The 24,744-nt window shown below is 34.6% G+C and overlaps 2 protein-coding genes across 5 annotated transcripts in view; both read right to left on the reverse strand.

Moving 5' to 3' along the window:
• Positions 1-16,294, reverse strand: part of LOC116339527 (fasciclin-2) — a 97,191-nt gene extending 80,897 nt beyond the window's left edge. For all 4 annotated transcript variants that reach the window (XM_031765458.1, XM_031765459.1, XM_031765457.1 and 1 more), the window contains exon 1: positions 15,006-16,294. In XM_031765458.1, the coding sequence (XP_031621318.1) occupies positions 15,006-15,126 (121 nt within the window). In that variant the 5' untranslated portion in view covers positions 15,127-16,294. The remainder of the gene's footprint in view (positions 1-15,005) is intronic.
• A 2,974-nt stretch (positions 16,295-19,268) lies between these two features.
• Positions 19,269-24,522, reverse strand: LOC116339640 (CD109 antigen-like). The gene is made up of 10 exons (XM_031765646.1): positions 24,346-24,522; positions 23,108-24,125; positions 22,876-23,043; positions 22,726-22,814; positions 21,967-22,653; positions 20,699-21,881; positions 20,454-20,634; positions 19,865-20,378; positions 19,519-19,799; positions 19,269-19,447 (listed from the first exon to the last, which is right to left on the reverse strand). Exons 1-10 carry the CDS (start codon positions 24,405-24,407, stop codon positions 19,356-19,358), a joined length of 4,275 nt encoding a protein of 1,424 aa, XP_031621506.1. The 5' UTR covers positions 24,408-24,522; the 3' UTR covers positions 19,269-19,355.
• Between the last annotated feature and the right edge of the window lie 222 nt (positions 24,523-24,744).

Here is a 24,744-nt window from a genome sequence, read left to right on the forward strand (position 1 = left end):
ACGAATTTACATTCGACTATAGAACATTTGTATTAGTTTTTCGGTTTGGCCAACATGTTATGTGATTGGAACATTAACTCACGAAAGCATGACTACCACATATATACGACCATATAAATCGGAAAACGGAATTCGGTTCCGAATCAAATAAAAAAAAAACCAAATAAATTCCTTTCATTTCGAAGACACACAATGCTAAATTACAATGTGACTGAAATGCGTCCTTATTCCGAATATGTTCCGTAATTGGCTTGGCAGGGCCAAAGGACATACTCAAAATATTAAACGAATTCGCCGAAAACATTTGGGCAAATGCACTTTGCAAACTGTCCCAGACGAATTGCATTGCAAAATAGTTTGCATACATTTGTAAGCGCAATGGTGCACTTCAGCATTACAACAACAATCAAAATTACGGCGAGGACAAAAGAGAGACGTCCTCACATACAAGATGTGATAATTCATGCACTCACTATCTTTGCCATGAATTTCACGTTGTTTGGCCCATCCAATGGTGGATAATTTAACTAATTACCATTTTATTTGAACAGAAATGTGTTTGCTGTCAAGAACATTTATTGCAGCGCCAAGTCAAAATGACCAGGTTTCGTTTTTCTTCGTCGTCGGTTTTTCGCTGCTCCCTAGCTGTTTCTCTCTCTCTCTTTTAATTTGCATTTCTCTAGCATCAAATTAAATGATTCCAGTCGAAATGCATGCAATTTAAGGTTTAATGTGTAGTCATGAAATGTAAATGCACTTTGTGTTTTTTCTTCGCTTGAAAATGGCAAAAAAAAAGCCATAGTAGAAGTGAAGGGCAACGGCAGCAGAAAATGCTCCAAATAACTCGGACATACAGGAAGTGGAAAACAAACTAAAAATTGATGATGCGCACGAAAATAGTTTTGTTGAATTGTGAATTAGATGGGTAAAGTAGGTTATTTCAAGTTACGGCCCCATTGCCACCGTAATACACAGACCGTTAATATATGTTTGTTTTTTTTCTTCTAGTGACTTGTCTAAGTTAAAATGTCAAACGGTGCAATTTGGAGGAAAAAAATTTAGCCATTTGTGAGTGTGTTTGTTTGGATAAGTGTGCACCATTTCAAGACCTAACGTGATTTTTTGTCATTAAAAACTCAGTTTGTTATTTTCAAATGAAAAAAACATTTTTTTTTCTAGAATTTACAAATTCACCGAACAAAATGTAGAATAACATGCAAAGTGACACACTGATGACATTTTAAAAAGATTTATGAGCTGAATTCACGATAAACTCGAGAATTGAAGAGAACAAAAAGTTCATTGCTACTTTCGACTGCAGAACAAAAGTGTGATGAATAAATATTTGCAGCGACAATAGAACCTTTGCATGCTGGTCACCAAATAATAAGAATTGATTGAGTTGTACACATCCCACACACGCGCATATACACAACAAACAAAGATCGCATTGACTACCTGAGCAACCAGTCTGAGGAGGAACGCGCGTTGTTAGGTGAAAATCGGTAACAATGTTCTCGTCATCGTCAACATTCCAATTATCATTGTTGTCATGTTACAGCATTTTTCTTCGTTTCTTTTACTGTCACATCTTTTTTTTCGGTCAAGTTTTTTTCCATCAGAACCATCAGAAACAAGTTTTTTTCGTCTGTTGCTTGTCTTTTTATGATAAATCTTAGTTTAATAGACTGAATTACGGATGCATCAAAGGCGAATTTAACATCATTCACCCAGAAAATCTTCAGACCATTTTTTTTGTTCTCCAAATTTTACTTGTTTGCTAGCATCCAAATGTGAAAGAAAACAAATCATATTCACAGGGCATGGGCAATGTCACGAATATTTCGGTGACGAATATGAATGGTATCATGGTTGTTTTTTTTTGTGAGAGTCTTGTATTTTATGCATGTGATAAGGATCGTTCGTTTTCTTATTTTCTCAAGAGAAATAATTCATGTCGCCAATTTCATCGTTGAAGACCTTCACGCACTTCTTTTATGTATTGTACGATGAATAATATTTTGTCGACGGTGATTTCACGAACAAGCACTCAACGATGGTATAACAATGAAATTATAAATCTCTAGGATCAAGAACATTTTACTTTGTTTCGTAGACATGATAAAAAAACGTGAGAAACCTAGCTATTAGCGTATGTGTGTGTGTGTTTTTTTTCTCAATCCAAATGGTGCAAATAATATAATTTGTACTCTCATACCACCAAAGGTGTCACTCGTCATATCATCTGCCCAAAACGAATGCGAGCCCGCATAAATTGCGTTATAAATATTCGTTTTGTCTAACAAATTCAACTGTCTCGTCGTAAATGTGTTTTGTTAACGTTATGTTTTTATAGTTTTATAGAGGGCCCTCTGAAGGTGAATCGCTGTTGCAATTGCTATAAAGCCTTAAATATATGTTTATATGATCCAAATGTTTTGTTTCTGTTGTGCGTCTCTTTAACTTATGCATACTAAATTGTCTTTTTTCGTAAAATAACAACAACAGCCCATCTTGAACCGCAAAATGTGGAATTTTCTGTGAAACTTCAAAAACCACAGTACAATGTGGACGTGCCACGATGAGCTATAAACCACAATGAAACACACAAAATGCATTCGAACTCAAAGAGCGGCAACAGCAACAACAACACCAACAACTATAATGACACCAAACAAACAAACAACCAAATACGCATCATCATCAGACAAAGGCGTACATTTAGTAGCTTGAAATGTAACAACAGCACATTGACATCAACATCCAGCGATAGGAACAAAGAAAATAAACATTTATTATGTAATTTTATTTCGGCTAGCGCATAAATTCACTTAGATGCTGTTTGCATTAATGGGATAAGGCCTCAACGTTCAATGTTTTGCAATGCAGTAATAAGATTGGTGAAAATATACTCGAAAGGTATGCGGCGCTCAGTGTAAACTCCGACTTCCTTCGTTTCTGTCCCCCCAAAAGAACGCCATTCTAACGTGAAATTTCAACGATGAGCATCGCGAATATTAGCTAAAAATATCCCAATGAATCCATTTTTTCCCTTGGCTTTTGAATTTGGGATTATGGCGCGGGGTAGAGAGAAATAGTACACAATGTAATTTCATTTCCTTTTTTCCATTGACGGTGGTGCACACCGGAACCAAGAGATGTGTGGTGTGCCGATTTAGTATTGTATTGTTTTGTTCGGCATGATGTGTTTCACACTGTTTTTGGGCATGCAAATTGAACGTGTGTTTTAATACGACTGTGTTTCATGATGCTGAAAAAGCGAAAATATTATTAATATCATTATGTGCACGTAATAAAGTCACTCCATCAGTGTAAAGCCCAAGGGATGTGTTTTGTGCATACGCAAAACACACAGATACGCGTATACTTTCATGCCAAAAAGATAAGCGAATTCGGAAAACTGCTTGCGTACTCTCTCTTTCTCTTATTCGAATTTGCTCCAAGGCTCTTCTATTAGCTTCACATCGTTCCGTTCATTTGGAATTCGAGATGTTCACGAAGAGAGAAAAACATTTTTACATTTTCCAAATGAAAATTGTAGCGAATTTGTTGCGGTGAATATCGGTAATGGTTTTTAGTCTGCTGCCTTTGTAAAATATGTTCGAGTTTGGTCGTGCGACTAAAATATATATGCAATGCTTATTGCGACACATCCCGTGAGGTAAGGTGTTTATATATGTGTGTATTCACTTTGTAAGCATATGCGCTGTGCCACTGAATAACCCGTTTCTCATTCTTCATTTTTGAAAACTTACTTGCTGAGTATCGAACGGTTTTAAACACGACCAAATTTAAAATACATACAGGCACCGTGCTCGTTTTGCCAAAAGTTGTGGTTAACAAACACACGAACAACACGGCTATATCAACATAAAAATTCATTCGAATACACCAAAACACTCATGTTTTTCCGCTTCAATTTCTCTCATTCTCTGCTCTCATCCTTACGAGAATTACAAGACTAATGTAGTTTTCGATGTGTACTCGAATAATACCGTTACTGTTGCCATTAGCCATTTCTCGAACCGAGTTGAGAAAGAAAAAGAGCACATAAAAAAGCCGTGTGCATATTTCGCACGTGTAAAGGCGACAAACGGTGACGACGACGTTTAAAAAAATCACTAACTGAAAAATATGGTTAGGCATATATGGTGGTTTCAACATCATCTCGCACTAATGTTTTTCTTCGACTCGTTACGCTTCATAACACCGCAGTCGGAAAATTTATTATTCGCAAAGATAATGGATTTTGGGGATTTTTTTTCTTCTTCGATTTTACATTGCCATTTGCCAAAATCACATTGACTACTTTTCACTGCTGACTTTGAAGATTTTTTTCAGGCAACAACAACAACAATCTGTGCAAAAAAACGCATTTGTGCCAAATACACGGCAAATGACTGTGGAATTGAAATCTTGGTTGAACGAGTGTTCAATAGGCTCGAAAAAAAGAGAGAGTCAAGCATTTATATATACACCGAATACTAAATAGATTTTATGAATCGGAAATGAAATATGTACAAAAAACCCACACATACACAGACACATGAAAACAAAAATTAAACAATGGTGGCAATGAATGTTTTCATCTGCTGTGAAACGTACATGAGAGCGTTGTGGTTTGTGATCCGAGAATGTGTCTTTAAACGTGTTGAGAATTGAAAGAAAAAAAGGAACAATGATGACGATGATGGAGAAGGAGTAGAAGAGAAAATGAGATGAATTCAAGCAAACGATTGTATTACTGCATGCTGACATTGATAAAATAACTCAAAACGAAGACAAATGGTCTTCCATGAGTGTAATTCATGTGCATTCACATTTCCATTGCATTCAAATGAATTTTTTATGTGTTTTTACTAAAGTACATGTACTTGAACCGCATGAAGAGAGAAAGAGAGCAACGAACAAGTAAATCCAAATAAAAATGAATATCATTCAAAAATGTAGAGGTAAATGAAGTCGAAAAAAAATGTATCGAGTTTAGAAAAATGAGCCAATCGATCATACGAGGCGAGAATCAATCAAGAGAATATTTTGCTGCTCGTATATATGGAATTGTTCGACTGCAGTGCAACAAACAGCAAGCATCTGCTATTGTAATCAATCTTATGCGCACCTGAAAAATTCCAAATAAAAAAATGCCATACACCGAATTCACCATTCCGAGAAGGAATGTTTAAACATGATTTGAATTCCTTATCGCCAAATAAACGGCAAGCGAAGAAGAAGAAAAAAATCACATCTGAGAAAAGTAAAAAAGACAAACGAACGAACGATATTGGATATAGAGAAGAAAAAATTCAAATGTATCAAAAAACCACACAATCGAACATGAGTGGTTTGTTCCAGCAAATTGACTTTCCACTTTTCAATCATCTCTTTTGTGAAAACGAAGAGAATCAAAATTAAAATCGATCGTTGTCGGGATATTTGTTAAGATCGATTAACAAATTGGCTACACGGAAAAAGGAATCGAAAAAGTGGTTACAACGAATTATTTCCCAACCGCACACACACAAAATTATATTAACAACGACTCGGAAAAAGTGAAATATCATCACTCACATTGATTGATTTTTTTTTTACTTCTCTTTTTCACCAGAAACCACCATATAATCACACGAACGATGCCTACGCGCCTCTTCACTGTTCTATTGATCCCTTGCTATTGAAGTTGAATTTATTAAATTGAAAAATATTGAACTGGCGGAAAATTTGTGTGTCATCCAATAAATTGGTGTCATTGGTAAGGGATTGAATTTTATGAGGTTTTCTCTCATTCTCTATCGAGTACACACGCGTTTCGGTGATATAGCGGACGAGGGCCGCAATCCTGCTGCATCATTTTTTTTTTGGCTTTTTCAATTCAATTACGTTTCTCACAGCCAGACAACTCAAACAATCAAATCTAAAATAAAAATCAATTTTCGAAAACAAGTCAAAGCCAACATGGGAGATGAACGAAAAATAGAAAAAAAAAACGCATGAATCATCTCGACCGTTTAATATGTTTATCCTGTCGAACAGCCGCTACGGTCTTTATCGTCGTTTATTTTTTTGACTGCCATGGCTAAACGTGGAAAATTGAAGAACAATTTATTGTATCATTGATTTAAATGGTTAGCAAGTTCACTATGCGCTCATAAAAAGCGTTTATGTACCGAAATTTATGTGAACCTTCATCTTCTAATTGATTTTGAGCATGATCGATGGCCGTCTCGTCTTGATGGCATCTATTGTTTTACTACACTTTTCAGTTGACATTACAATTGATTCCAGCCAAATCACATTCAGACCGGACCGCCGCTTAATGACACAACGAATTGACATGCAGCCAACATGCAGTGAATTCATCAAATAATAAATATGTGACACGATTTACAGATGTCGTCAATGCAATGAAACTGCCGTTTTTTTATTGTTGTTGTTCGTATTTGACGTTCATTCTCTTTCGCTCTGGCAACATGTTTTGCTAAATGTGGACATTCTTCAATTGTCATTGTGCGCACAATATGAAGAGAAAGAGAGAGAGAGATAAAGCGGCAATGTACACAACGCCGAAATGATCGAAGGTAATGATTCAACCGGAGAAATAAAATCGACTTATTGTGAAAATGGCCATTTGACAAAATGCACAAACACTGCGGATAGTGAGCAATGCACACAGATGCATGTGTGTGAGCAACGATATATGTACGTACATTTTTTACGTGATTCATTTGGCAAATTCGCAAACATTACATGCAATGCAAACAATCGTTATATATTATTTATTGTTTGTGTATCGGTTCGATTGAAACCAGTACAATCACCATTCCTGCCATAAAATTCCACATATTTCCGTGTGTCCCTTCGTTTTAATAACAGTTGTTCAGCGCGTTTGTCGTTGTCTTTTATTGTTCAGACTCTTCTGGTTACTGGCTGCTGTCTATACAATATGTGGATGCGCTACGTTTAACATATTTGTTGTTGTTCATTGAATCGGCCGGATGATTTTGAATAGACGCGGCATCGATTTCATGTCGATTGCAGAACTTTCAATCAATTACATTTTGCGGAAAATGAGTTAAAGTTTGTATTGAAAAAGAAAAAAAAAACGAAATGCGATCGCGGCGAATAAACGCGAATTTCAATCAATTCCATCACAGGCGAGTGAAAAATATTGTGTCAACTGTCGAAGCGTTTGAAATTTATACAGAACATAATGTCAATGGAAACGAGCAACAATGAACTTCTTTTGTTTGTATTCCGTTGCGATGGTTATGTGCTTGTTGCCAATTTCAATTCCAAAGCAATTTACGTTGAGCGGCACTGTTTTTTTCACTCTCTCGGTGGAGAGAGCAACATAGCACATTAACGACTGTGTGATGATGTACAATCGATTTACTTTAACATCATGTTTGGACGAGCCACTCTCAATCGCATTGTTGAACATTCAATGAAAATTAAATATAATTTTGAACGAATGTAACAAGCATAAAAGAGGTGAAGAAAAAATGAGTGCCGCAATCGATTTCAGTGTGTAAATGTTTTCACTGTAGTAAAATCAACCGAACAAACGGAAAAATTGATGTGAAACAAGCATCACGCATATACAGAGAGCGATTTGTTTCAATTATGGTTGTTGTTGCTTATCCGTATCCCTCGTTCCTTCATTCTACATTGGCATTTTTCATTTACATTTTCATTCTTTGTGACGAACAGAGGCACACTCAACGGCCGCATTTTAATTTCGGCTCAAAATGCAAAACTTCAACATTAAACACACATTCAAAGAGATTCAGTAAACATGGAATTTGTTGATTTTAATTATGGTTTCGATTGAATCTAAAAATCTGATTTCAAACCATAAATACAAGTGACATGCAATGGTCCCATGATAAGTTCAACATGCGATAGATGAGGATATGTGCCCATGAACGAACACAAAAACTGTTTTTAGATAGTAAAATCGTTCATGGGACGAAAAGTAATTTCATGTCATTGCTGCAAATATATTGTAAATTATTCAGTTTATTTAAAATTGGTGCTTTGCGCACGCAGCGCAATGAAATTTTCTTTCCATCACAACAATTTCATTTCGTTTATTGTTAATTTTATATGCCTGATCCCATTAATGCTTAATTTTGCTGTGATTTTAAATGACAATCAGATTGTGTCGTATCTTCGTAATGGGATTTATCGATAAAACGCTTGCGAGCTGAAATTGATGAATATGCAAATATTTGCACACACACATTGTGTGAACAAGAAACGCCGCAGAGAAAAAGAGAGCGCGATAGAGAGAGAGAGAGACAGTAATAAAGAGAATTCGCGCGTGAATTAAGCGCTTTTTTGAAAGAGAGATTTAGGAAGTGAAAATTTAAAATTGATGATTGATACCAAAATCACAATAGCTCACTCTCTTCTTATTCTGTTGCTGCCATGCGCTAGAAGCGACTTCGATCGAAACTGTCTATTCCAATGTGCGCCAAAACAAAATGTGTTTATTTATTCACTTATAGGGAAATTATGGAGTAAATTTGAATAATGTTATTCTTTTCACCTACATTATTATATTGTTGTGCATAATATAATGTGATGTTTGGCACATGAAATATACGCAGTTCAAACGAAAATTGCTATCAAATGATATTAATATTGTTTGCGTAAGCATCTTGTGAACTCGATCAACGTCAATCGCACTTGTTCATTTTATGTGAGTGCCAAGAGTGAAAAATTTATTCGAATACATAACAACGATTTTCCATCGCATTACCGGAAGAAGATGCTACGCGTTAAGCGAATTAAAGAAGGCGAAAATGCGTGAGTGTTTTTTTTTCACTTCAAAATGAATGTTATCAAACGAATAATTTTATCATCGCATTTTGCAACGCCCAATCAAAAGTGCCGAGTGGAACACATTTTCCAACGCAATGAGTACATTTGAGCACATTTTTTTCTTCACATTCGTCAGAAGAAGAATCAACTGAAGTCAGATTGTATTTTTGTTGAAATGCTGGACAGGCATTAGCGCACGAAGGAAGTGAATTTAATTAGATGTGATCTATGGCCTTTTTTGATTAATTCAATGGGCACGTGGGGTCTTCAGCACCCGTACGAACTACGGCAACTGAAGAAAGAACAATAAATGATTATTAACAAATAGCTGATGACTTTGTCCACATTGAATTTCAGTCCCGATGAAAGCATCGATAAAATCGGAGAAAGGAGAAAAGGGAAAGAGTGGAACATAGGAATAAGAAACGGATGAATAAAGGAGAAAGAGAAAACAAGTGGAAAGAAGTCGAAGGATCAAATCGCTTCTGTAAAAAATATAATGTAACAAATTTATCATAATTAATTTATTCGAAATTTCGTTGAAAAATCTAGGGGCTTAATTCAAAATTTTCAACGACTGAATTCTATAATAATATCTAAATTAACTGAATTTTCAGCAAACGAATGAATTCCAGTGAATTCTACGGCGATTTCATTCAAATATGTGAGATAGTGGTGAATAGTTTCTGCTGGCAATTACTGCAATATTTATATTTTGTATAACAAAATTGTAAATGTTTTTTATATTTTTTTAATAAAAATTAATTTTATTTTCAATTTTGAGCGATTTTCTACCGAAAACAATCGGAAATATTGAAAAAATTATAAATTAAAAAATATTGCGGTTATCATAACCTCACTTTATTAATTTGACACATTTCATTCTATTCACACGAATTCACCGAACTCATCAATAACCACTCGATTCAAAAGTGTGAATTTACGTGAATTCCTGTGAATTTTTTTGCCGTATTAAGCCCCTAGTGAAAAATACGACGCGGAACGTTGTTGTCCATCATAGCAGCGTGCATGATTTTAATGGTCGAATGAGAAGAGAGATAGAGAGAGTGAAGGAAAGAAGAAAGAAGATACGATGAAAAAGGGTCGTCGCAGCTGAATCACAGAGAAAAAAGGATCTACACAGTACGAAGTCTGAATATCAAATAAAAACGCTATTAATACGAATTAATAAAGAAAAAAGTGGTAGAAACGAAAGAGGACTAAATAGATAATAGTAAGAGTAAGCATGAGAGCATTGTTTATTTAACTTTTCAAAAGAGAAAAACGGAAAAAAGACAAATGGTCCGTCGGAGTATCGATGACATCAGTGACGAAACGGAAAACGGCACACGAACACTATGTATGACAAAAACAGAAAAGAGAAATAAAAATCGTACGCATTGGAACGTCAGCTCAAATGCGAGAGTGTGAGAAGGCAAATTGAGAGACAGGATGCGCCGCCGTGCAGTTAATAATAAAGTCATATCATGGGTGGGTCATATATAAATGACTATGGACCACGTACCATTGGAAAAAACATTGTGACGTGAACTAAGGAGAGAGAAACACATGCACGCATAACACAGCAACGAGACTAGCATACTAGTTGCCAATTTATTATGCTCACAGCTTGAGTTTAGCTCGAATTTCTCAAAATAAGTAAATAAACAAACAAAAACAATTTCCAACGAGTGAATGTTGTTGAAACCCAATAAAAATATCGAGTCATTCTCAATTGTCGACGAAATGTCAAAATATCGATATCAACTCTTGACGAAAAACCTTGAATTGACTATGCAAAGTACAACAAACAAAAGAGTAAATATAAGGGTTACAGTTTTTGAGCGTGCATACAATGCTGATTAATTTTCATTGCATTTTGAAGTCAATTTATTACTGTTAGCCACCATGTTTTCGATGTCCATGCTATGTGTCTAAACAATAGCAAATTCTTCTCTTATTAGTCTCTTGATTCATTCTAAATTTAAATTCAGTCACCGTACGATGACAACCTCAACAATGACATTCACATTTTGGCTCTACCAAATTCCCATCCAGTTCATATCGAATTCATCGAATTGAATAGAATTTGTTGTCCTGCTGCGGTACAAACGAATTGTTTTTCTATTCTTTTATGCTTTGTAACGCATTCTAAGCAGAAAATGAAAAAAGAAACACATATTGGGTATGGGCATGAGCAGCCTGCGAGAATATGTTTTGAATAGATGTTTTTTTTTTTGTTGAGCAAAAGTTCCGTTAATTGATGTCAAAATAGCACCCATTTAATTGGTTTCAGTCTCGGAGCTGTGTATGCTCGAAATACTGTTTGTCAACAGAATGACTTGGTGCGTATTTAGATCCCATAAATAACATTTATACGTTTTGAAAACAATTATGAAATTTGATAAATTATATTTGAGTGAAAAGGGTTTGGTTTTATGGAATATTGTTTCAATTGCAAATGGAAATGGCTTTGATGTGGAAATGTTTTGGGAAAAGCAGTTCGTGCCGAATTTCAACGCCTGTGTAAATAAATTTTCCGACAAACAATATTGCATGAGTGTTTTTCGTCTTCCGGCACTCGATTGACGAACAATCCACTGGAGCACGCACACCAAACGGAATTGGCTGAAAATTGGTCGAAAAAGGATCATTTACACAATGGTATGCATTGTTTTCGTGGGGGGTGCGTGGATCATGTCATTTCATCGTATTTTCGATGATGTTGACTTTGAGTTGCTGTTGCTTTGTCGTCAATGGATCGTTCACACATACAAAAGCATATGGTTTGTTTGCTGTTCGTTACACGCCAAAATAAACAAAGAACCGAGTCGCCGGAAAACTTATACAATGATTCTTATCAACATCAATCAATTGACTAACACATTCGATACATTGGCAAAAAGCGTTGCTGTTCGTGTTCATGGTCACTTTCGGCAACATACACGAACATCGAAACTTTGAATGAGTTGGATTTTATTTGCACTTGACAAACAATCCCAATCATTTGAAATGAATTCGATGAATTTAGCGGCGATAAAATATATTTTAGATGAAGGTAACCGAAACTACAATTTTTATGTGAGTTGTAAACGTGGCACTTCCAATATTGCGCTCTCATTGCTCAATACACAAGAAAACTATGCGAGTCGGCATTAAGATGAAACGCATTTTATTTGAAATCGACACTTATTTAAATTTCTCCTTTGTTGGCGATGATGATGATGATGCTTTAATGTGTCAGCCACTTGATCTGACAGTTTTCTTCACTTTTGATTGAAACCTATGTAAGCAAAGCCAATTCAATGTATTTTGATACCTGCCACTCATAATGGCTTTGCGTAGATGTGTAAAAATTGAGGCGCTCAGCATCTCAAAAAACAAAACAACAAATTTATTATTTTACAATTACAAATGACGCAACACATTTAAAAATTTAAACGAATAAAAATGCAATTGTAAAGTGAGCGGGCGATTTAGCGTGTGAAGTCGATAAAACCGATTAAACCGTCACGAATTATTCATAACCATAATCTAAGACGGTGTCAAAATAAAAAGAAAAAGAAAAGATGTTTTTCCAGGTAATAAATATTATATCTTCCATATTGTGTGAGTATTAATGTTTCTCTCTTTTTTCGCCTAGGAATGTTTGCACGGTTTTTGTCTTGTTTCATGCTCTTTTTCGTTTCTCTTTGGTTCATGTGAAAAACCGTCCGATTTTGTATGACTTCGAGGTATATGGCTTATGAGGCAACAGCAATATCGCACCATTCGCGCATCAAATAAATTAAAATGTCACACGGGCAAAGATGGTGATGGTGATGGTGAGCGAGCATTTATTTTATGTTACGTATGAAGAATCATTTTATTTGTACAATTTCTTGTGTTTTTCAGTATGCGCTTCATCTTACCTGCGAACATATTAATATTCCTTTAACTTGTTTTATGCATGAGAACCAAAAAGGAATAACAATATACAGCGAATTCATTTAATTTTAACATGTTGAAAACGGACCGAATAAATGATGTCTTTTAATAAGAACTGTTTGTGTGTGTGTCTTATGTTTGTAACTTGAAATAAAACAGAAATCATCATAAAAAAGCAAAGCGTCGATTGCGCTATCAAACGTGTAAAATCTTTCATAATTTTTGTGTCTACCTTTTTTGAATATTCACTCTTTGTGTGTCTGTCTCTGTCTGAATCTCATATTCCTCTGAATGAAACAAAATAAAAACCGAACTAATAGTGGTGTGCCCTTTTACATCAAATGAAGAGAACAAAAAAAAGAAACAAAAAATATTCATCGAAAAGGTTATACTCTATTACTGCGAATGACTACGAAGCGCACTTTTTATGTTGTGGCATTTAATTTTCTGTATTTTTCTCATTTGTTCTTCGCTTCTAAAGCACAGTGGGTTTTTTTCTCTCTTTCTCTTTTAACTTTTAATTTTTTCTTGTTGTTGTTGGTTTGCTGTTCATTCACAGTCACGCAACAACACTCCACACTATGAGAGGTAAACGAACAAATGCATTCATTGCTTGACTTTGTGTCATTAAACTAGCTCAAATAAAAATGCACGTGTACTCGTATTATGTTCGCATTATGCTTGCATTTCTGTGTTTGTGTGTATTATAGTTCGGTGTTCTCATTTTTTTTCACTCAACGCTGGAATTATGCATATTTTACCCAATTTACTCTTGTTTTTTTTTAATTCTAGTTCACTTTTAATTCCCAAAACGCCAAAAATTCCTTTGAATAGCTGCATTTGTGTTTAAAAAAAAAGAAGAAAATTAACATACACCGCTGTGCATTTTGTTTGCACCTACAATGGAAAGGAGAGTGAGAAGGTGAAAATTGCTTATACCAACGATGTCGGTGAGTGAAGCTCATAAAAAAAATACAAAAAGGTAATTTGTGATGTTGTGCGTGAGTTAAAAGACGAATATTTTTTTCTGAAATTCGTTATTTTTTCGTCGACAACATGATTCCACCGTCTATGGTAGATTATGTTTTCTTACGGTGTTCAGTCCGTGTTTGTATCGATGTCAGAGGCGAATGCATGTAATATTCTAACTGTGTGCCACAGTTCACATAAAACATCATAAATTCCATATGTGTGAGATTCTATTATAATTTTTTTTTATATACTCTTGTGTTGCATGTTCACATCTCGAATAGGCACCCAAACCGTCTCTATACACAAAGAACGTGAACAACATCAGCATCAATATTACAACAAAATGCATTCACTTTTTTTTAAGTTCACAGAAAAAATAATAATATGAATAAATGCATCTCGGTAGGCTCGTAAAGCCGATGTACTTGTTCGATTGGAAACATCATTTGAATGCAGTAGCAGTATTCACTTTTTTTGTTTCACTCTTTAAATTTATTTGAATACGTTCTTCGAAATGGAACGGAACTGTCTCGTTGATTGTATCTAATGGTTAAAGAATTCTCCGTATGAAAGCAAAACTCGTGCCGATCGTGATTGTCGACACCATGCAAGCGCGATACACGACCGACAGAGATGCACAAAACCACTTTTATTATCATTGGAAGTGACCTTTTTCGAATGCAACACCGTTTGATACACAAACGTGATGTTGAAATACACAGTGATTTTGAGCAGAACATAAATTACATGTTATTATTTGCAATAAGCAGAAAATCTCCCGCCACTTTTGCCGCCACTATTCAATATTGCTTCTTCACGTCTTTTTTTATTGAACGGTTATTTCTCATTGCATTTTACAGTGATTCAATCGATATCATTATGTGTGCGTATTACGTCATCTGATCTGAATATGTCTTTGTTGGTAGAGCAACGGAAAAAGTGATGAACATTTAAACGTTTATGATTCATTCAATTTTTTTTTCATGAATGACAAACTTTTACGTCTAATGACCGATTAAAGATGACACACATTAACACTTATCGTCATTCATTAAATTAAAAAACTACAATTTGTAGCACAGACAGAAATATTCTGAAATGTTTCCCAAGCAAACGCGCATTATATTCACCGAAGAAAATGGGGAAAAAATTAATACCATTACGAGAAAGTAAACAATTTAATACACAAATTGAATAAAAGGAAAGATATTCCAGTGTTGGTAAATGAATTGATGTATATATGTATTTTTTTTTGTACTCACCTATTAATATACTGCTAACGAATGAGATAAAAATGAAATTCAATATCGTGAAACGATAACGAAATTCTGATTGTTGTTTATTTTTAACTGCCATTGTGTTCGTATTTTCTGTCCTCTTCATATACACATTCAATCGTGGCGCGTAAATGAAATTCACAATTTTACACAATAAATGTGCGGTTTTTTGTATTTTCAAGTTTCTTTTTAGTTTCTTTTTCTTTGATGTGTGTGTGTGTATGTATGTGGTTGCTTACTTTGGTCTTTTTTCTCTCTCAACGATGTTTTCATTAGAATTCACTTTATTCGAAGAATATCTGATAACTTCTTTTTAGTTTTGTAATTTTTGCTGCGTATGTGTTTTGTCTCACAGGTGTACACAGGTGAATCTTTGATAAGTACAATTATCTGTTTTTTGTCAGTGTCTGCGTGAATTTCGTTGATTGTAATCGAAATTCGTTTGGCATAAAAACACCTTTTTTATTGTTGATATGGGGACGATGTCACATAAAAACGCACAATCACCAATATACAATATGTTTAACGCACAACTACCTGGGAATTTATGTCAATTAAATACATACATATAGATTTTGTGTATATTTTTTCAAATTTTTGATGGTCAGACAAATGCAATAAAATGTCAATGCTTGATGTCTAATTTTATTTTTAAAAAAAAAGCAAGCTGCTCAATTTTCACTCATTAAGTCATCGATTCAACACAATTCAAGCAACGGTACTATGCGTTTGTTTTCATCACTCATCAATATGTTTTTGTTTGTAATGTACATTTAATTATCACCGACTTCAACTGTAGCTCATTTCCGTGAACGCTGTCACTTTTGCTGCTGCACACATAAAAAAATCACAAAAAAGAATCTGTGTCTTTTAAAAAACACGGTGTTTTTCTTAAAAATGAATGCGGTTGAGCAATAACACTCATTCGTCCATCGAGAAACGTCACAAAATCGACGGTGATCATGTGTTTGTGCACGTAAAATACCAAGTTCTTTATTCACAAAAAAATATGACAGCCAAATAAATTAGCTTTTTGTATTCGATTTTCTGTCACACCTGTGAATCTGTTGAATTTATTGAAAATACCAAAATAATCATTGAGAAAAATTGATCACTTGTTGAAATATGCGATATTTTCGGAATACTTTTTTTAAGAAGAAACCAGATTTAAAACCACTTGTATTATTTCGAAATTGATTCTCTTCGTCAATACGCCCAACAAATGCTAGCGCAAGCACACACAACAAAACAATATTGTGAACTGAACGCGTCCGATTACAATGTTGTACTGAACCATCACATTCTGGTTTGTTGGATATCAAGCGCGCTTACTATACCAACAAGCAACAAACACATGTGTGTGCAACGAAACCAACAAACGAAAAACACCCATATGAAATAAACGAATACAACAATAATAGCGGCTTCAACAATCCAACGCATTTTAGTCACTTACACACATACACACAACGTTTCAACTCATAAATACACATTCGAATTGGAATGAATTTGAGTGAAATACAATATTAATATTGTATAGAAAAACCTGTTTTTGTCCGTTAAATTCAATTGACAGCACACGTTTTTCCACAATTTTCACTCAAAACATCGACCGTTTTTACTCAAACAAAAGAGGAGAAAATGAATTTTACTCAAAGTGTTTCGTTCAGGAGAAGGTTTCAAACGAACATGATTCATTCAATGGGTATGATTCATTCTGGAAATTTTTGAAGCATTCATACAGGCGAAAAACGGTACACATAGATACATACTCATTTTTGAATAGTTTTCAATCGATGTTCTTAGCTGAATTTTATCCAATTCCCATCGGAATCAATCCGTATATGTAGTATATATAAATTTTTGAACAATCTTTAGTTTTGAATGGTCGAAGAAATGTACATGAGTTTATAGGGAATTACTTTTTGATCATTTAATATTTGATACATCAATTAAAATTAATAAATATTAATTTGTAAGCAAAACAATTCTAATTAAATACATGACTGTTGCAGTCAATTTCAATAGATTGTTCAAATTAGTTTGTGACAAAAATGTGAGACTCGTGCCATGTTTATTATTATCATGATTCAAAAGGGTAAGGGTTGTTTCACTTAATGCATGTCACACTGTATTTTGACACAATTCCCACCGACAGATTAAAAAATATGCGCCTTTACTTTAACTAGTCTCAAGTTGAGGTTCTTGAACAACAGGGACAATTTTACAGCATTTTGCACTCTCAACAGCATTACATATGTGTCGAATGGAATAAAAAGAACAAATATTATCCATTTAAATCGACCCTCGTTTGTATACAAAAAAAAAGAACGCAATCGAACTTAAGCGACCGTATTTAACAAGGAATCTAAGCTAAGGATACGTAGTCATGTAATCGCATTTCTTTATGCACTTTGCGTGTGTTTTTTTTATATAATACGATTAAATCGGAAAAAATTGAGCAAATATATCATTTACACAAATCAGTATAATAAAAACGAAGTAAAAACCAATGCGTCAAATGTAAAATTAACTGTCAATCGAATATGTCCAACGGAAAATGTTTATCATATTGGATCAGTTTTGTTGCAATTTTTTCTTCATTCGTCTACACTAGACGATTTTTTTTAATAAATCTAAATTGTATCTAGCAGCAGTTTTTGTTTGTCCCTGAATTGCAGCCGAATGTGACAGCCGAAAATGTATTGCTGTCGGCGTTTGAATGCATTCTCCGTCTGAACAAAATAAAATGCAATTAGGAAATCGGATCAGACAAAAATTCACTTGATTTTGACGCCCCATTTATTAGTGTACGAGAAAATAATGTTCACGTATCAAACGCAGCAACGCAATGTGATCAAATAGAGGAAAAGTTTGCTTGTAATAAACAACGGCTCAATATCGATTATCATTTTTGTTACGAACAAAAAAAAAACGTCGACCAAAATGTACTCTCTTACGAAGATTGAATCGATTTACATGCGAATTGCACATTGCGTTTATGGATTGTTTTTTTGTTTTTGCTTTCTACGTTTCCCTATTTTTTTCGTAACAGAACAAATATCACATCATGTAGACCTTCTGTTTCTATTAAAAGCCGAAATTATACACACAATAAATACAAATTTTCTGTAGCATTTTTTGTATTGTCGTGCTTTTGTTTGTATGTGCGATAGCATCATCATCTTTTGTGCGTGAGGTAATTCATTTATATTTGAGAGAATGAGAGAAAGCGGATGATACACACAGTCTATGTGACATAGACGAAGGGTAAGTTTATGAATCAGTGAGATTTATGCGGTAACAAAATGCAATTGTTCATCCTTATTGTGTTTGCTCACAAAATATTGATGTAATACATCTCTCATTTATTTAGTTAGACAACGAATCGCTGAATAGCACGAAACTGCATGCAATAACTGCTGATCGAGGGAGAGATGTGTTTGAATCTTCGTTTCTGCTGAAATTTGAGTTTACGTTTTGTTTGTAATTGGTTGGTGGTGTTTTAACTCCGTTTCTTTAATTTATCGAATTTCAGTTTTTGCGCACAAATTGGTGGCTCTGTTGAAACATTGGTGCATTCGTTTAAAGTGCTTTTAGACAATGTCAAAAATAATTTAATTTATATACACAAACTTTTTATTTTCACCCTTAAATATTCAATAAATGACTCAATCTGATATTTACATCTATATTTTGGAACGATTGATTTTTTACAAAGAGGGTAGACTAAAACTACAATTTGTATAATGTATTGGAATACTAGGAATTGTCATTTATTCAATTGGATGTTGAAGAATCATGCAAATTGAACACATTTCATTCGAACTTAATTTCTGTCTTCAATAAAATCATCATTTTTGATTTCATTTGAAAAAGTTGAAGAGGAATGGACCATATATATTTTAAATGAATGGAAAACATAATTTGACCTCAACATTTCACATAATCAATGAAAAGACGTCGAGGCAATGAAAAAGAATGGCTGAGAATGGGACATTCCGATTGTGTCCAATAACAAAAACCTCAATACAATAAAAGAGTTCTCACACGTTGTTGATCCGAATTGTTTTAGCGGCCATCAAGCTTAGGAAGTGCCCTTTGGTAGATTGATTTAGTATTAACCAAACCTCATTTCTGGGCTATTATAAGCTTGTGAAGCTATAGTTTTAAATAAAAAAGAAAGATATACTATGGCAATTAATTATTTGAATAAAATGTTTTATTAAATGCTACATTTCAATAATTGAATTTCATTAAAAAAAAAACAACTTAAGAAAAACATAATATTCCTTTTTTTGAATATATTTTATGTGAATTTCATCCAGATTAAGGTCATTTTTTGCATGACTTCGAGCATTCGTCGCCTTCACAAATATCACAAGATGTTATGAATGGAATTTCATAAAATTCTCGTGCACTCCGAGCTGAAAGTGAAAACGAACAAAAAGAAATTTTAAATGAAAATATGGTTCGTTGTGAACGCATAAATACGTACAGCTGTCATAATAGTCATAGATGCGCACAGGTACTGGTTTATTTTCGGCAACTTTATGTAAACGATATCCTTGAATTTCTAAACAAATTTCCTCATTTGCAATCATCTGATCAATATAAATGTCTGCAACAGTTTCGCCGCGTTTTGTTTCTACCAATTTTATATGTGGTTTCTGCAACAATTCCTCCAATCGATCCTTTTCTATCAGAAAACCGCTCGGCATTGCCACTTCCATGATTACCATGTTGGAATGCTCATCGTCAGATGTCCTTGGATTGAATCTGTAATTAAATTTCACATTAATATTTTTGACACAATAGAAGTATTTACGTTCAATTGATTCAACCTTGAGCAAACTTTGACATTCAAATGACCGGAAGTAGTTTCAAGAACGGTGGGCTTCAATGTAAATATCGAATAGACATCGCTTTCATTCAGATTGTATCGATAAGATAATTGGAACAAAGAATATCCTTTTCCGGATGCGACGAGATGCAAGGATCTGGTATCCGATGGTAAATCAACAGTTTGTAGAAGCATTGCATTCTCCGAACTTATATTCAACACTTTTTCATTTATAGTTTCAGCTTGTATTTTGAGTTGGACATTATTCTCTTTGCTGTTGAAGAGGCGAGAATATGTGGCCAATGCTTCCAACCCAATTACAGTGTCTTGTGTTCCAAAAAAGCCACCTTTGTCGTTTCGCTGTGCCAAAAGCCATTTGAAATACGCAAAAGCCTCGGTAAGTCGGTTTGCTTCAATGAGCGATAGTATACCGTATGACGTAATTTCAACATCGATTGATATCGATTGAGTGTCTTTCGAACCGGGCTTCTTAGCAGTCCACCATTTATATTGACCTGTATTTGATTGGAAAATAAGATTCATATTTGGAATTCGCTTTGAATTTGTCACTAATTAAAATGAATGTTTACCATCAACGAGCGTTTTATTGACAAGAGCGTTCAAAATTTCGTCCTTATTTGAATGATCGGCTAATTGTAGTGCATATGCTGCAATTGCTAGAGCATATGGATTGTCGATGTCCTTGACATTTGATGCGATGTTCATAATGGCTTTGTTCACTGTTTCCTCATGCTTCCAGTTTGTTTGTTTCTGTATTGTTTTTAAGTGTAAGGTATTAAATTTCCGCGTTGATAACAAATGCTCATAAACTAACCTTATTTTTCAAAAAAGCAATTGCAGCATACGCAGTTAATGCCACTCCTTTACTGGAACCTCCTTGCATGACTTTGTCGTAAACTTTACCGACTTCTGGAAAACTGCCATCGGAAGCTTGAAGTGTGCTGAGGAAATCGAGTGCTTCATCGATAATCTTATTATCGACATCAATATAGGCGCCAGCTTGTATAAATGATTTTGCGACGAATGCAGTCAACCATGTACTACCTATAGAATCCCTTTTACCGAAAATACTAAAAGAACCATCATTTCGACGATATGTAAGCTCCCGTTGATATCCGCTCAATAGAAATTTGATAGCTCTGGATTTGATCGATGCATCGAGTTCACCTACTGCTGTCAAATAGTCTAAAACGACTATGTTTGGCACAAAGTTGAGCATATTTTGCTCTCCACACCCAGTTGGCAAACGGATTAATTTATGCAAGTTTTGAATAGTTCCGCCCAGCAAATCGCCGATCGCATTCACACTGATTTTCAACGAACCGGGAACTATATTCTCGGGCACTTCGACATTTTGAATGGCATCAAAACTGTTGGTCTCGCGCAAATCGACGAATAACACTTTGTTGATATATTGTGGAACACCCTCCGGATCAACTTGAAGAACACGTTCGATCGCATCGCCAGCTACTGCAGAAGTGGCTGTAATTTTTAATGTAATCTTACCAACTGAAGTAAATCGGACAAGGAACGTTGAAGAGACGCCGGCATTTGATGCCACTGCAACTTGACGCTTTCGCAATGTTTTATCACCTTCGATGTCATCAACAAACTCAAAATCACCATTTTCATTATGTAGCGTGAGTTCAGCAGTTAGATCTGTTTCTAAGTAATTGAATAAAACCGCCGGAATAGCAACAACTTCATTTCGTTTCACTGAATATGGAAGATTCAGAGACACGAAAAATGGTTGAAGTACTTTCAATGATTTTGGGTTCATAGTCAAGCCCAAGCCAACACTCGGATTAATGGAAAATGCCGAGATAATCCATGAAGTGATTGTGTCAGGCACTTTTTTTGTGAGCGTTAGACTTCCATTTGCATTGTTCACATCGAAATCTTCCCATAGAAAAGTCTCTGGAAATATGTTACGCACTCTTGGTGGTTCAATTGGTGCTGAAATTTCAGTTTTTGGCGACATCTCACTATATGCAACTCTATGAAGAATAAAAAAAATATGAAAATAAATTCTCAAGCAATCAATTGATTATGTCGCAAATGAATTAAATGTAATTATTGTACCCAGAATGTTGAAAAATAGATGATGATGCTTGTGATGATGATAAAGGCATTGGCGAATATTCACCAAAACGAACATCAACTAAATCTGATCCATGTAAAATACGATCATAAAAACGGTCTGAACTGAGCCACAATTCAAATCTTCTTTGTTTCGCATTGGTGATAAGAATCATTTTGCAGTCATCGAACGCATTGAAAAAATCTTCATAATGATTTCGCCATGCAACGCTCCATGGACCTGTTCCAGCATTAAAGAAATGTTTCTGATGCTCGTCCATTTCTTGCATTATATCATCTCTCGAAAGTCCGTCGCCTTTCTTCAATAGCAACACACTCTGATCAACTCCAACCAAACCGACACGTGACTCTGGATTTGTGGTAACATCAATGTTGACATCTTTGCCCGGTTGTGTCTCTGCGGTTGATAGTTTTAATTTTACGTAATTACTATCAATTGCTACGTCAGTCTTGCTGGAAACCATTTCGTTATCTTTTAAATGATAGACAATCACTGTTGCTTTTGGAACCAAATCAAACGTTGCATTGAATTTGAATGTGTGACTTTTGCTGTCCACATTAACATTTTCAGCGTACACTGCTCCGAAATGGCCAATAATAAGATAAGTAAAATTCGGAAGCAAATAATTTGATTGCACCTCGACTAATACATTTTCATTCAGCTTTGGCCTGTAAAATCAATGAGATTTTAAATCAATTATATCAAAAATTCATTGAAATCAATTTAGATTAAAATTTTACCGTTCGGTCAAGATGTTTACTTTCAACTCGACTCCTGATGAATATGGATGGAAATAACCCAAATCGTACTCTTCATCAATATATTTTACCTAACATTAAAATTGTTGATTAATAAATTTTGCTAGCACATATCAATTTAAATTATCTTACTTTCAAGTCGAAACTATCGTTGTTAGTTTGTAAAGTGATATCAACTGTTCCTTTTGGACCTAACACGAAATCATAACATGTGCGGTTTTCATTTTTTTGTTCGATAGTTAACAATTTCGTCTTTTCGGTTAATAAAACTGGTGAATTGTCATGATGGGTCACTTCGATCTGTGAATTTATGTATCATAAAAATTACAAAAACTAACTTTCCAATGTTAAAGAAAAGATTTACCGAAAATGTGAACGGAAGTCCTGGTATAAATTTATGGCTGAGTCCTGTTGGAGTGATTTTATACCGTGATTGGTGAATTGTGATAGTTTTCGTGGCACTTTGATTACGACCAGTCAACTCTTCAATAACGATGGCTTTCAATTCGTATTCGCGTGTTTCGCCCTCCGAGAAACGTGTCCTCAACTCATTGTCAATGTCAAATTCTACTGTACCTTTACCATCGACGTTGATTGTTTTCAACACGCCTTCTGTATTATCTATCCTCCGACGGAAGTGGTTTTTTGGTGTCAACGATACGACTGCTTCTCCTTTTACCAGTTTCCCAAAAGTGTATTTGGAGCGAATGATAACACGAATTTTTCCATTTTTTGCCGACACATCAGCCGGTGAATCGATTGTTACTTCGAATTTTGGTAAAACATATTCGGCCACCTCAATTTCTTTGGTTTTGATCTCATTTCCAACCTGGGCTTCGAATTTCCAATTACCCAAAATTGGATGATCGGACAATTGAAGCTCGCTCGTAAACACACCTTTCGTTGGTGTCACTTTAAGCCATTGCTGTATGCGATTCTTTTCGGGATCTGCGATGTTAACGTTGAGTAGACTATCCGGTGTCAATTTCACCGGTCGTAATTTATAATCTAAAATTAATACGCGAAATTTAATCGAGTCGCCTGGCTTGTAGATTGCTTTATCAGTTTGAATAAACAGTGACACTTCTTTAGATTCGATTTTTAAATTCTCCATTTCAGTGAAATTCATTCCCGATAAACCTTCAGCTACAAATCTATAACCCCTATTTTCTAAATTATCAATGCGCAATGTGACCAGTTCCGTTTTGCTTGAACTTATTGTAATATTCGCTTCATTTTTGTATTTAATACCATCTTCAATGGCCACTCGAACAGTAACCGGTTCAATATAGTCATGAAGTGTTATTGACACTTTGTAATCTGTATGTGAGCGAATATTTTGTGGAGCAACGATTGTGTAAACATTGTAGCGCGATTGTGGTCTGAAAAAAAAAATACATGATTTTAATTGCAATGTGACGCAATAAGCCAATGTAAAAATTCTATCTTGAGCTACTGATTATTTATTCTTCTGTTTCGGAAGCTATTTCGTAAAAACTTTTTGGTAATTTAAAAGAAATGGAATGATTATCTTTTTTAGATCTATGTGCATTTTAAATTTAAATTCAAAAGTGATTCTGATAATTTTCCAAATACACTCACAGATCTGGAGTCACGAAATCTACAAATACAATAAATATCACTAGCAGTGCAAAACACCGCATTTTAATTTGTTATTTCAATAACTTTTTTTAAATGAAAATTCCACACTGGAAATTATCAGTTCAAGAAGAACGTATGTACGCTTCACGATGACATGAATCGAACTGACTCGATTCCAAATGGGTCCAACGTAATATATAAAATGTAACATTTGATTGCTTGACCGGTTTTGGTTTGGTCATCTTATCAATGGAAAACAAAAACAAAATGCCAAGTTGGGATTTCCAACTTGATTCACAAAGTACAGCGATTGCCCTTGCGTAAAAAATATTAAATAAGTAATAGCAAATATTAATTCAGTTAGAATTAAATATTATTGACTTTGATCACTTATCAATG

Source organism: Contarinia nasturtii, unplaced genomic scaffold (genome assembly GCF_009176525.2).
Source record: "Contarinia nasturtii isolate CC-2019 unplaced genomic scaffold, AAFC_CNas_1.1 Cnas_scaffold_533, whole genome shotgun sequence".
NCBI classification, from domain to species: domain Eukaryota; kingdom Metazoa; phylum Arthropoda; class Insecta; order Diptera; family Cecidomyiidae; genus Contarinia; species Contarinia nasturtii.